Here is a 14227-nt window from a genome sequence, read left to right as displayed (position 1 = left end):
ATATCCTTAGACATATTGAAGGTCACCCTTTTTGTCATTCTCTTGATTTACAGAAGCATCGGACACCCCAATCCTGGTACAGCCCTCGTCTGCCACGGAGACCACGCAGCTGACGGCAGACTCGCACCCCAGCTACCACACTGACAAGCTAAACTGAGCCCCAGCAAGTGACCACATTGTTCTCCAGATTCATTGGTGAAGAGAAGGAAGTCATTGACGAGGCCAACTCTTCGCTGGGTTCATGTGCTTTAGAAACAGGGGTGGGCGACTCACAGGACCAGTCTGTGTCCTTCCACACACACATCCATTCAAGCCTTCATTTCACCCAAAACCACATTACCAAACTCCTGCCAAGATTTTTGTAATCCTTTATCAGTCTTTCCCCCCACGGCATTGTCCACCGTTCCACCTCTTGTTCTCATCCTCCTCCCTGTGTCCAGCCCTCAGATTGCTCCACAAGGGTGGGCACTGCCTGCTTTTTCCTGCTTAGTCTTGCCCAGGCATGAATCCTAACCCTCCGACCCCCTTACACACGCATTTGTCCCCTTTTCTTGGTCTCCTATTGAGTCAATATTTCCCTATTTGCCCTTTTTCAGTACGGTTTTATTTTTTAATGACGATTCCCTCACGCGACTCCTGTCCCGTTGGTCTTCTGTCTTTGTGGTAATTGGCACATGTTCTTACCCCGCCCCTCCTTGCCACCTGTACCTTCTAATGCCATCATGTATTTGAGGTGTTGCTCCCTGTCTTTTCCTCTCCAGTTCCTGACATCGTGCCGCAGGGTGGGATTCCTGTCTATTCTGCCCACTTGATGTTCTGACATTGTTCCAGTCTGTTTTGCCCATCTCTTCTTGGCGATCTGACTCGATGTGATTATAACCTGTGTTGCCCCCTTAACGTCCGGTCTGTGGGATGATTTGCGTCCAAACCCCTGCCCCCCCCTTCCCTAGTGTCCTTTGCCAGTGCTATTTCTGCACCTCATTCCCCTTTTGACGCCCTGTCTTGGAGATGCTCGAGCATGGTGTCACCTTGACATCCTGACGTGGGGGGCATCTTGTCGCATGCAGTACTGATGTCCTGTTTTGCTGAGGTTCTGTTCTTCGTTCTGTTCCCCTGCTCTAATTCCTGACCATTTGTACGCTGAGACGGCCTCCTGAAAAGCATGTGTGCGTTTAGCTGTGTCGAAGTGCTTTGTATGTACCGAGGAGCTGTTTAAGCTGGGGAAATGTTCATGTAAGAGGAGTAGTGACCCTTTTTTTCTGTATTGCCCTTTTTTTCTGTATTGCCCTTTTTTTCTGTATTGCCCTTTATGCGGGGGAGATACCCTAGAGAATGCCATAGCCTTGGCATGGCTCTTTAAGTCCTTACCCCTTAAAGGGACGGTCAAGCCACATTTTAATGTAAAAGCCTCCCTTTTAAGGACCTCCTTATTGTTTGTTTAATTGATGTGTTTTACTGCAGTATGTCTTTTTATGTTTAGTGTGCATGAAGGTCAGTTTTATATTTAATAGATGTTCCCATCTCCATGAGAGAATTCTCACCTCCCTGGTGGGTCTGGTTTGTAGTCCCTGCAGTGCTGCCTTGGTCTGGGTTAGGTCACCCTCAGGCCCTCTGCCCTGAATACCACAGCAGGAATGTTTGAAGAGGCAGCGGTTCACGAGTCAGGCTAGTACAGTCTGGCACTGTTCACAAGCTTCCACCCCTCACTTCTACCTCTGCGATTCCTTGCTGTCCATTGGCAAGCACATTTGGTAGTCCGTTGAACATCAGGGGGTCATAGCGCAGCGGATCCTTGAAAAGCATGTACAAGAGCATCTTCGGAATGTAGAGAAGTGCCAGGGACGTACATGCTGAGCCAAAGGAATATCAGACAATTTCCATACAGGGCAGGGTCTCCATATTCAGTGAGAGATAGTCTATCACATGTCAAGCATTTTTGTGCCAAAATCTTTGTCACATTTCCTTCTATGACTCCAAATGTTACACCTGGGCAGACAGAACTACATTTCCCAGAATGTCTGAGAGCCGTGGAAGGAGTTGAACTATCTAACTTAGTTTCTCATAAGAGAACATGATACTCCAACCCATCTTCTCTGACACATTCCCAGATAAGCCTGTGATTTGTGTTTAACAGTACTGCTAAAGAGACCCTATTTTCTCTGACCAGTCGTTTCTTGGTGTGTCATAAAAATAGCTTCCTTGCTCTTTCTTCCTCTAGCCACTGTACATGTTGGCTAAATTAAGCAATGTTTGTTAGCTTATTTTAAGGATCAGTGCCACAACAGTTATTGTAAAAAGCACCAAGAGGTGCTTTTACGTTTCAAATTAAACAACTTTATCTATATTTGCCTATTTTGAATTGAAAATACATCTATAAAATAAATGATTGAGACACCAAAACCACTTTAAAGAGCAAAGAAAATAGATTTTTATTGTGGTGCACAAACAAAAAAGCCTACAAAGGTCATCAAGTGAGTTTTTAGAATAAGTAGAGGCGCTCATAGTACAGTGTCCGGTAAGGGCCGTATTTTTTTAGCCTTCAGAAAAGCTGAAAGTAATTTCTTCAGTAAAGCCGAAGAGCTGGTCACCTGTTGGCCTCCCAACAATGTTCCATGTTTCAAGAATCCTCTCTTCCTCTTGTATTCCATCTTAGTTGATCTAATCTTCTGACCAAAAAGAAGATTGGCAATTTCTTCAGCACCACACTAGCTTTACTCTTCGTTTGGACAATGAACTTTGTGGTACCTGGATCTTCAGAGAGCAAAAAGGTGCTATAGTCCCCCATCTGTTGCTTCTAACATGTTTTTTTGTTATGGAAGTCTGATTTGGACGGCATGGGCTTAACTGTGTACTCTAGACACAGAAAGAGGTGGATGTGCTTTGTTAGTTTGACTGGTATGTAATTCTAAATTCACAGCAACAAAATGCTGTGTTGAAATGTTATGTCCTTAGTACCAATTTGTGCTGATCATTTTTGTTCTGGGCAATGTTTGTCAATTCTTTGAATATTGGTGTAGGTGTGATCATCGACTTCCTCTCCGTCTTCTTCCTGTAAAGCTAAATTGTTTTGGGACCTCCAACTTTGAAGCAAATGCCCAATATCCAGGCAGTCCTATTTGAACATGACAACTATGGGTAGCATCCTTTTCCCCATCCCTGGTGCCACTGGAAAACTGTTTTCCTGCTTGCAAGGTTTGTTGATAACATTTGGGTGTGGGGGGGGGGCAAAAATGTTGTTACTTTCAGACTGTACCAGTCAGAGGATAAAACAAGCTTACTAACATTTAGGCTGTAAAGATCATCCCATCTTTATTCTACCACAAGCACGCAAGCCCTGGCGTTCACATCAGATATATTTTGATCAGCACTGTAGCACTGTTTACAGCCAACCTTGGACATCTTTAGATAAAAGGAACATTTTACACTAGCTTGTTAGACATTCAATAATTGCAATATGCATCATGCACAGAGCTCCTCCTACCTCAATAGACTGGTTGGCTGTTGCTCCTGTCATGGAACCATTGATCACTAAATAATTTTCCTAGTCTGCCTCTTTCAAGAAAAACCTGAAACAGAAGTGGGCAACACTTTTGATTTTGGGAGGAGGGGGACTTGCTTTTGTGGAACTTCCAACCTTTGCGTTTTCACAAACCTCAAGAAAATTCCTTCTTCCAACATAACCTCAATTTATCTCTCTCTTTTGACTCTGTGTCTTTTTCATGACAATCCCTGTGGTCGAAATAGCCCCAAATTGCCTTTATCGGTTCATAAATTAAGAGATGTGCTTTTGCTTATCACTTAATATCTATTTTTTTCTGCAGTATGAAGCAAATCATATGTCCTGTCCTGCCTTCGGAAGGGCAGACTCTCTTACTAGTTCCATGATCTCATCCCATTTAGACTGATCTGAGATTGGGGTTCCCGACAATCATGTTTTTTTTGTTAACTCTGGATTGGAGTTTATGCCAAGAGGGAACAGCTACCACCATAAAAACAGCTTTTGGTTAATATAGGGCCTGCACAATGGCAGTAGTGCTTTGTACTCCCTGATGCCATTCTTTGGTGTGCTTCTCCAGACACCTGGAAATCCTCTGCATTCAATGGCTGGGGTGAGGCACTTTTGCAGGAAGAGGCACTAAATCAACTTCTCTAGAAAGGTTGGCCACATAGTGGTGTATCGGAACACCACACCAGAATGCAGATGGGGTGGGAGCTACACAGAGAAAAAAGCTGTAGGGGAACCATTCCTACTGTACTTCCGCCCCAAGCATTGCATGGCATTGAGGGGGCTGGTTGTCTAGGTAGAGCTCTTAAAAAAATCACTGAGAACCATACTCAAGTCTAATGATCGGATAACGAAAAACAATGGCTTACTGCCCATTTGCTGACTGGCATGTAGGGCAGCAACTAAGGACTGCCACTTCTTTCTATTTTGAGTATCTTTCTGTACGGCGTCCCATCTGTGGTTCAGGGCCTTCCTTTGTTACCACTGTTCATCTCTAGGTGTTCTTTGGCCTGCCTCGCTTCTGTTGGATTTCTTGGGTCCTGTGAGAGCTGTTCTTGTGATGGAGAGTTCTGTTCTAATGATGTGACTATCTCCATCTTTTTCTCATAATGATGGGGTCCAAACTTTCTTGCTTGTGTCTGGTGAGCAGTTCCTGGTGAGAGATGGTTTACGGCCATAAAATCTACAAGATTAGTCTCGGATTACTGGTGTAGAAAGCTGACATTTTGGTGATGTCACATTTCATCAGCGTAGTCTTGGTTGCTGTACTGATGTGATCTCAACACACATACAGAGAACAATGAGAAACATTCTAATTGTTCTTTCAAAATGAGTTGTAAAATTAGTAGCAATATTTCATAGTTTAATAGCTACTGACAACAGATGTGACCCATTCAGATAACTGCTGTTGTATTTCTATTTTGTTTGAAAACGGACTCCCCTGCAAGTGTTGCATCCATGGCGTTCATGGATCCACTCATGATTCTGTTGCCTTCCTCCTTTGCTCTACTAAATGTGTGCATAAATATCCTCCTAATCACAGAAACCTTGCAGTTTTTAATCTGCTCCTAATAGAAACAAAGTTGATGTGTAAGATAACTGTTGGTAATGAGTGCACGTTTCTGAATTCATTGTGTGAAGTACACGTCACAATAGATGAGCTCCACCCTGGGGTTACAAATAAGCAGTGTCTTTTGATTCCCTTCTTTCAATCGCAATTCTATTTTTAGGATCAATAGTGGTTGCATGTTCGCACTCGTATTGGCCACCAAATTTGTATTCCCACAGATCTGCTTCTAGGACATGTAAAAGCCATAACATATGAAGCAAATTTGAGTAACTTTCTACCATTGTGAGTATATCCTCATACACTCAGTGCTTAATTTGTTGAAAAAATAAGTGCAGAACCCTTGTCAGGAGGCTACTGCATCTTGCACCACCCATAGCCCCTGCCGGTGACAGTACCAATACAACTCTTAGCCATCACCCTCCTAAAAGTGTGACAAATCAGACTATAACCATCTCCCAGTGCTATATGAATTACATGGGCGGCAGGTATTAGTAATTTTTCATGTATATTGAATTAATGAACATCTTTTATTGTGCTGAAATCTAAACTTGACAGACAGCGTCACCATGTGGCAGACTGTCATAAGTGCAGGTGCTAAGCACCGTAAAATACTGGCTCGAATTAGCCACCACATCCACTTATCCTTATTTGCAAAGAAAAAACAATCCCCATCTGAAGGAAGAGAAACGTAGGATCAGGAGAAAAATGTAATATTCCTATCCCAGTAGTAAATGTAGTGAAATGTGATTTTTATTAGCCTCCTGTTTTCTCAAAACTAATGATATGCCTGGTCTTTCTATCATGGACTGATGTAGCTTAGCAGTGGACCTGCCTGGCACTCCGCTGAATCCAGGTGCATGCCTAGCTGTTTAATTCCTCTCCATCACATTCTGGTTTACATCATGAGCAATGCTAAAATCATATTCTAGTTGAGAATGTCAACTGACAGTTATACCCCTTGAAAATCTGTTTGTTTTTTGTTACATAGGAAAATTGTTCTTCACCCCTTCGCAGTCTGAAATCATATATATCAAGAAGTTAGTGTTTATAGCTCGAACCCTTTATTATTTTAATATCCTGCTTGTTAACTGGATCGTATCGCTGACATTTTGCATAGCTCGACTCCAGTATTTGACCGCACACATCAGTTGAGGTCTCACCAGTGATGCTCCCCACGGTATTACTATTCCCTTTTATTTACTGATTCGCTCACTCCGTGTGAACACAACTTTCCTCTGGGGATCCCCTCAGGAAAATATTCCCTTGGTGCTCAGAGCCGCCTAAAGTTAGCTTGTACATAAGGACATTTTCAGATATTCCCAATGGGCCAGTGACTCTGAAAGACCGGTGGGGACAGGATAAGAACTGTGGCATGGCTGGTGTCCGCCAGAGTCTGCCATGGCCCTAGTTATCTCTTAAGGCAACTGACATGGTGTTGAAGTCATCGGTCCTTTGGGAGGCAGTTTGCCGCAGCCATATTGCATTGTGTGAGCATATTCCACTGAATGTCAAAGATGGGGAGTGTGAAAATCTGCATGTCAACAACTTAAAACCCTGAACCATTGCAGTGTATTGCACACACAACTATGAAAGGAATGTGTCATAACTGGCACTTCAGGACCTCAAACAAGTGTAAAGCTGCTAATATTGTCATTAGTTTCATGTTTTTTATTTTTACATGGTTTACTTTAGAAGTAGCAGCCAGTCTGTTTGGCTCTGCTATTGGATAATGCCACAGCAGGTGGTGGTCTTCCTGCTTGGACAGCTGTAGGTTAGGAACAGGGGACAGAGTCATGTAAAACATTATAGTATTAGTAATGTCTTGAATGAGGCTGCAGTATCCTGTTAGACGAATAGGAGTGCGTGGGAACCATGGCCTAGGATATGGTGGTTGCAGGTTCACAAAGCTCTGTCAGCTGATCAAAAAGCTACATTGGATCTTCCACCCAGCTCCAGCAATGGTGCGATATGCACTGTTACCTGTTTGGTTTCACAAGCGCTGTGATTCCTGGACCTCGTTCAGTCACTCATTTCTTTGTTAATAATAAAGATGCTTACGGAGCATGTACTCACTTGGAATTGTTTTTTGGCACTTGGAAAAAACGTGAGCAGCATCCACAAGTGATTTTAAGTGGAGACTGCTTCACTTGGTACTATGACTGGCCATGCGCAAAGGATCTGACTGATTACATGCCAAGATCCAGCCCCTGACTGTATTGTTCAATGTCTGACCTTTTGGGGTCCATATTGAAGATGCAATCCCACAAGCCACTATTTTTATTTCACTCGCAGTGCGGCGTGCCAACCCTGTTAAATCACGTTAGATGGAAGATGATGCACCAAAAGGCTTCCCTGCTAATGGTAATTATGGGCGAGCGCAAAGCGCTCTGTCCATTCTGTAATCTCTCTTTGGGCTTGAAACCACGCCCATGCCACGTCCGTCACTTACATTGGTTCGTGGGCTTGCCTTTTAAAATCCGCTTGCTTTCATTTGTGAACGGCATGCATACGTCATGTCTTTTCCGGTGTTTAGCCCACCTACACAGCACCGGTAAAGTACCAAAAACATACAAGGCTCGATGTTTTCAACCTTGAGTACGGACTACTTTATCTGTTTATTTTCCACGCAGCGCAATCGCGCTGCATTTTACATAGCACGATCGTACTGCGTTTTTTTTTGCTTTACAACGTTAAGAGCTCTAACTCGAACAAATGCGAGACCCGTTGCATTGAAAATGCTTGTTTTTGTGTGTGCATCCAGCGGGCCATGATAATGCCTTAAATGCTTTTGTTCCAGTGGTGTCCTCATTTGTAGTTACTCTACAACGTTGTGTGTTCTAAATATAAGCATCCTATGTTCGCTCTCGACCTTAGAAAGATGAAGGAACTCCATCTCAGGTGGGGTAAAAGATCCTGCAGTGATGCAGGAAAGGAGCAGGTCCCACATATTATTCCTCATTCCCAACAGGAAAAAACTCATAACGTGGTACAGCAGATAAATTACTGCCTGGAAACTAATTCTATCCCCATCACTTTAGCCTTCCTTCCAGCACTGCTCTATTTGTAATCAGGGGCTTCATGCCATATATTTCTGGGAAAGTTATGTTCACGTTAGTGACATCAAGGGTCTTACAGGGCAGCAAACCGTGTGGACAGTAGGATTCACTGGGAAACACTTGGCGTGTCTTAGAATACCTGCATGGCGTTGAGCGAAAGCTCATATCGCACTGTCTCATGGTGACTTATAGCACAGGTTGCCCATAATGCTGCCATTGATGTCACCCTACAGATAACCCAAAACTGCTTGTCCCCCAACATTAGTGGCCCAGCAAAAGAAAAATCTTTGAGTCAAGATTCTTTTTCGTGTTCTTTTTGATACATTTTTATTTTAAGCATCACCCTTAACTTGCAATTATGCATCATTACTCAAGCTCCTTTCCTGTTGACAACAACTGCCCTTGCTGGTGATTTGTGTTTTACTGTCATTTGACACTTTGAGGTGTTTATCTTCCCCAAAAAACGGGCCCTTTCTGGACAAATCGGGTAGGAATTTCCACTCTGGTGGTGTAGATCAACAACTAAATAATGAAGTGGATCAAACCACAACGTGACCAAAGCTGGAAACGAATTATGGGTGTAATTCACAAATAGTCTTGTCAGCGTGCACTCGTATGTGAGTGTATATTTCCTTCATCTGGGGTTCAATTAAACTTCCAGGAATCCACACGGAAAGATGTGCCAGGTGCAAGAAAACGTGCAGATTTTTGGGGAAGTCACGGAATTCCAATCAGGACCCAAATCATGCAGTTCAGAGAACTCTTCCCCGGGGATTACAATCCCTTCTCTAAATGCAAATGTTTTCTCTCCAAGGAGTCTGTCCGTGAGGGGAACCCCTTCCACTATCTGGTAGTCGTTTATTCCCCTTCCCACCCCAGAAAACGTTTCACATCAGCATTGGGCTGGAGTAAAAATTAAACTGATTCCAGGATAGTTTTAGTGAGTAACCACAAATGTAGTTGATTTGGGGGTTCCTAAACTTCCAAAGCTAACCGCACCTTGTGATTCCTTGTAACACCTTTATTCCTATCCCTTAACTGTGATGTATCCTGGCGGAAAGTGGGATTTCTCCTGGAAGGAATCTTTGTGAATTTCTGGTAGTAAAAAAAAATGTATATTCTATGACCAAATTTACCTTTAAGTAGGGCTTTTGGTGTTTAACCTTTGAGCCAGATTATTTTTTTAAATTAACGAACTAGACCCAAATTGATAGACCCTAGGAGCTGGGACTAATGTTCACATTGACCACTTATTTGTTTAACCATACTTACTTGCAGATAGCACAGAAATAGCAGCCAAAAGTTTCACGTGGACTCGATTTACACATATTTAACTCTGCTATTGTGTACAGAGCTTGATACAACAGCTTGGGCAGTTGTGACCTAAAATAGAGCAGTGTGAATAATGAGCCTACAATGTGGTCGAATACGGGAGCCAGGATTAAAATAAAGGGTTAGGTTTTTTGAGCTTTCATAAAGTTTTACGGAAAAGTTTACAACTTCCCAAGGTTACGAACATTGATATTATTGCCACCTGACACACAGAAAACTATGCAAAAGATAAACTGGCTGAGAATAATTCTGCATTTGCCGTTCTGTATAGAAAAGCTCTGCAAAACGTCTGCATGTATTTTGCAGTTTTGCTATATGCAAGTAGAACCAAAATAATATTGGTGTGTGGTGAAAATTGCCTCACAGTATGGAAAAAGATTCATGTAGGCAGAGGTCAAAAGGGAGACCTCAGAACTACTGCAAAGGTGAAAACCTGGAGCTTTACAAAACAGTTGGCACATAACCTTTGCATAATCCTAATTACAATTCTGATCGCCTCCTACCACAGCCTACAGTTGAATCATGTTGCCAGAGAAATGACACAATGCACTTAATAAAAGACTCTTGGGCTCTAAATTTTAGGTTTGTTTTCAATTTAATACCCTCCTTCTGATCTGCAAGCACTGGCGTTCTAGTTAAAAGTCCACTCTTTAATTGGATTTATAGGTGCATAGATAGCGACAATGAGCACAAGCATAGTCGGGCCTATCTATTGTGTTTCCATGCCCGCTGTAACACTGTAGTCTCCAGTATGTATCCACCTTATACTTGTATCACCTCCTTAGGTTTTGTCACAAGCTTCAAATCTTCCATGATCTCTTCTGCGTTCTCCCCTACACCTTGAGATGGTTTCCTCCTATTTAATGCTGTGCCTCCATTGTGAAATTCCTATGAAATTCCTGGCAATCACTAGGTCTATGGTGGAAGCTGAGAACAGGGCAGGTCAGCCAAAAGTGTGGACATTTCTCTTGGACTGGATGTGGGAAAGCTTTGTAACCTTGGTGAAAGCATTATTTAAACATATAAAAACATGTGCTTTTGAGAGGCTGCTTAAAGGTAGAAAGTTATCCTAGTGCTGCTGGTTTTAATTTTATGACGTACTGTAATCTGGAATACCTGAATCCGATAATAGAAAGATGTTTTATGACCGGGGATGGGAGAGAGAAATTCCAGGACATAGGTTACTGTCTCCACAATCAAGTATTCATCACAAAAATGTTTCATACAACCTATGATGAAAAAGTCTTCCAATTGAAATCAAAATGAATACAATAGAAGGAAACCCACGGGAAACCTACATAGCTTTTGTTAAAGACCCTCACCCACTCTATTAGTGGCATATTTCATCATTGGGTTACACCCGAGTTCCTATAAACTAGAATAGACTCAACCATAATCCATACCCCCAGGCATCCCTTTAAAACCAGGTGCCAGTGGTATAAATAAAACATGTTGACACTAGAAAAGGAATAGGTTCCTTATAACCCCCAAATCTGTTTTTATCTATCCCATGGACATTAAATCCTATCCCTTGGTTGTTAAAGGGATTCTTGGGTGTTCCTAAAGTATTTTTATCTCAGAAGGCTTCAGCAGAAAAATATCTCAAGTGCTTCCTGAAATATGGTGTTTAGCGTCCAAAATGAGACCCATTGATGAAGCTTGTCACTAATAGAGTATTGGGTCTTAATTAAAAACTATAGACTTCTCCATTAGGTTACCCTTCATTTTTTTCATTTTGATGCCAATTGGCAGTCTTCATCATAGGCTACAGGATAACGTTTTTGATGAAGCACTGTCATTTCACGCCTGAGGCAGTGACATGTTTTCATACTGTCCCCTGGCAATGGGACCACATATATAGTGCTTCTCAGGTCTACCTGGGGCCCCACTGTTAGTTTTAACCTAGGCTGCTGTTTTCCATTACTTTAATGTAGCACTGCTCGTAAATGTTATAAAAAGATAGATTTAGTGCTGCATACTGTAAAAAAGAAAACAGGTGAAAAGCAAATTAGTCTGGTCTGGGTGTCATTTGCAACTCGCTTTCTTAAATATTCCTTTTGTTTTAGGTTGAGGGATAGAGTAGTATCCATATAGAAACTGCCCCAGATGTCAAACGTGCATTGTGTAAGTTTACTGGTCCACGCAGACCCAATATGTGTTATGTTGTAATGATTGTAGCCAAATGCTCCATCCAATTAGTCCCTCGTATGCATTTTCTTTAATCTCCCGCTCTCAGTCGTTCAGCATCCTTACACTTGCCACTTCACAGAATCTAGCACCCCTGCCTGCAGATCTTGTTTTGTTTACGAGCCTGACAGCTGTGTCTTTGCTTTTCAGAATTATGTTTCAGAACTCATTTTCAGTACCGGTTAGCAGGGTACCCTGCCTGATCAAGCAATCGTATTGAACACTAGTTCCCAGAATGCATTTTGTGAGTAGGAAATGATTCTCAGAACTAGGTTCTAGAATGCATTGCATGGACACGCAGTACCATTCAAAAGTATCTCCCACACTGTATGCAATTGATTATGTACAGAACCAGTTCCCAGAATGAAGATGTCCAAGCAAGCTTATCACATGCTCGTTTTGTAAAAGCAATGCAGTATCCCCTGATCCGTGGAGATAAGTTTAAATTGCAGACAGGAATGGGACATGTGTCATCAGGTGCCCCACAGATTTTTAAGCCAAACATATATGTTGGTAGGAAAATGCGGGAGCTATCATGTATTTGTGTGTGTATTTGTTATTTAAAGATAATCATGTTTGCAAAAAAATGACTTGTTCATCCAACGTGACCAAGGAACCTAGAGTTCTGCCAATTGAACCCTGAGATGGTTCTGTTGTGCTGCCCCCACATGCTGTGACTGAGTGCCCATGTCTGTATGTGGGTGCCTCTGAGGTCAGTAACTGAATGATCTTGGCCCCAGTTTTTGTTCTCTGTGTCTCTGAAATTATTTCTTGGCATGGCAACGTATTCCTTCTTCAAGTCAGCTGTTCCCTGACCTCAAATAATCCCTCATCCTGAATGTCCCATTCTGATGCCCGGGTTCTGCAGCCTGACCTGACAGGTAGTTCTAGACCGTGGGTGAGTTTTGGATTTGCACTAACAGCAAAGGACACCGAGCATTTTAAAGGAAAAAAAGTGTCCCGTTTGAACCTGTTAGCAGGTGACGCCACAATCAACGCATCAAACACAATCAAAAGCAGTCTTGCGCTAACTAGATCTCCTTTGTAAAGGACTGTAGTTTAACTGTACTGTGGATGTCTGAGGTCTGTGGTTACTACTGAACTCCTATGTACATAATGTTTAACACAGTGCAGAACCATTTGTTTTAGCATGGCCAGTTCTATACCGTATGTCCGAATATAAACTTTGAGAAAAACAGTCACAAAAAAATGTTAAATTATCTGAACCAATGTTGTAAAATAAATGTTTTAATTGCAGGAACATGCCTGTCTTTCCAATTTACTCTACAATTCATGGTGCTGCTACCTGGGGTGCATATTGCAAAATGGTTTCTGTGGTGTGGAGAATGTGCGTGGCTGTACTTTTAAATTTGCCAAGTTTGTAGAGATGGAAAATCTCAGATGGCACGTAATGTTTTGGCACAGAGGAAGAAGCTGCAATCATTTCTTCATAGGAGTCCAGACAAAGTTGTATGTTTTGTTTTGCGTGACCTGTCGTTTTTGGTGAAAACATATGCAACTTTGTTTTCTAAATTGCCTTGAGGTTTCCTGACAGGAGCTACCATTTTGATATCAGGAAAGCAAAGAACTGGTTTAATGGAGAATTGTCAAACTAACTAACACTACACAGATAACACTCAGTGCCTACAGTGTTAATGGTTATGTCTGTGTGCATGCTTACTATGTTTTTCTGTTTTTTTGGCCCATCTTAAGCTGTCACCCCACTCAGCGCGTGGCATTCTCACTACAATAATTATGCCCTGGACTTTCAATTGCAGTGATTAAAAAAAATGTCGTGCAGGCAGTAACCTTAATTTACCTTATTAGCCTGTTCATTTTATTTCTTCAACGCTTCATACCCAGCTTCTTGACCATGCTCACTCTCCCATCAAGAGCCCCCTTACCTCTTGTTTTTTAGGGAGTTCATCAAGACATACTACTGTGGCTCATTTAAACGAAAAAGTTAGCATCTGCTAGTTTATAGGATCAATGTTCAGGAACAAAATTCTTCCCATTAATGGAAATACATGAATCTTTTATGAATAATGAAGATGCATCCGTTTCGCAGCTTTGTGGTACAGGGCCATTAGAATTTTGTTCCTAATGTAGGAAACCTATGTTTGTTGACCCTACATAAATCTGCAGTGGACACAAAGTACTTAAATTAAGAAAAAATATAGCTTGAATTACATGTTCACCCCAATGAAGTGAAAAGTTATTTGCAATACAAAGGTTGACATTCAATTGGCTATGGATGGTACTTTTGGATTTTGCATTGAACTAAAAAGTCAAATATATTAAGGAATACATTGTAGATGAGCTTTCTATGTATAGCGTTCTTTAATCTTATTGGAATTTATATAGGTACTAGGGTTCCTTCACAACTGTTTTAATTCGATTTGAATCATATTATACAGTCGAGGGCAAGGGTGTAGAGGGTTGTGCACCTTAAGCACCGGTTGAATTTAAACCCCTATTAAAGGCGTCCTTTGGTTTGGACGTGCCTGCCTTCCTTATTTGTCAAGTGCCATTGTGTGCCAAGATGGCAAGAAGTAATCAGAGAAAGATCCATATGAC

The 14227-nt window shown here is 41.9% G+C and overlaps 1 protein-coding gene across 3 annotated transcripts in view; it reads left to right on the top strand.

Annotated features, from left to right (window-relative positions):
- DNAJC5 (DnaJ heat shock protein family (Hsp40) member C5) overlaps positions 1-12911 on the top strand; it is a 197272-nt gene extending 184361 nt beyond the window's left edge. For all 3 annotated transcript variants that reach the window (XM_069243253.1, XM_069243252.1, XM_069243254.1), the window contains one exon: positions 54-12911. In XM_069243253.1, coding sequence (XP_069099354.1) covers positions 54-157 — 104 coding nt within the window. In that variant the 3' untranslated portion in view covers positions 158-12911. The remainder of the gene's footprint in view (positions 1-53) is intronic.
- Positions 12912-14227: the final 1316 nt, after the last annotated feature.

Source organism: Pleurodeles waltl, chromosome 7 (genome assembly GCF_031143425.1).
Source record: "Pleurodeles waltl isolate 20211129_DDA chromosome 7, aPleWal1.hap1.20221129, whole genome shotgun sequence".
Lineage (NCBI taxonomy): Eukaryota > Metazoa > Chordata > Amphibia > Caudata > Salamandridae > Pleurodeles > Pleurodeles waltl.
This window is presented reverse-complemented; position numbering and strand designations above follow the sequence as displayed.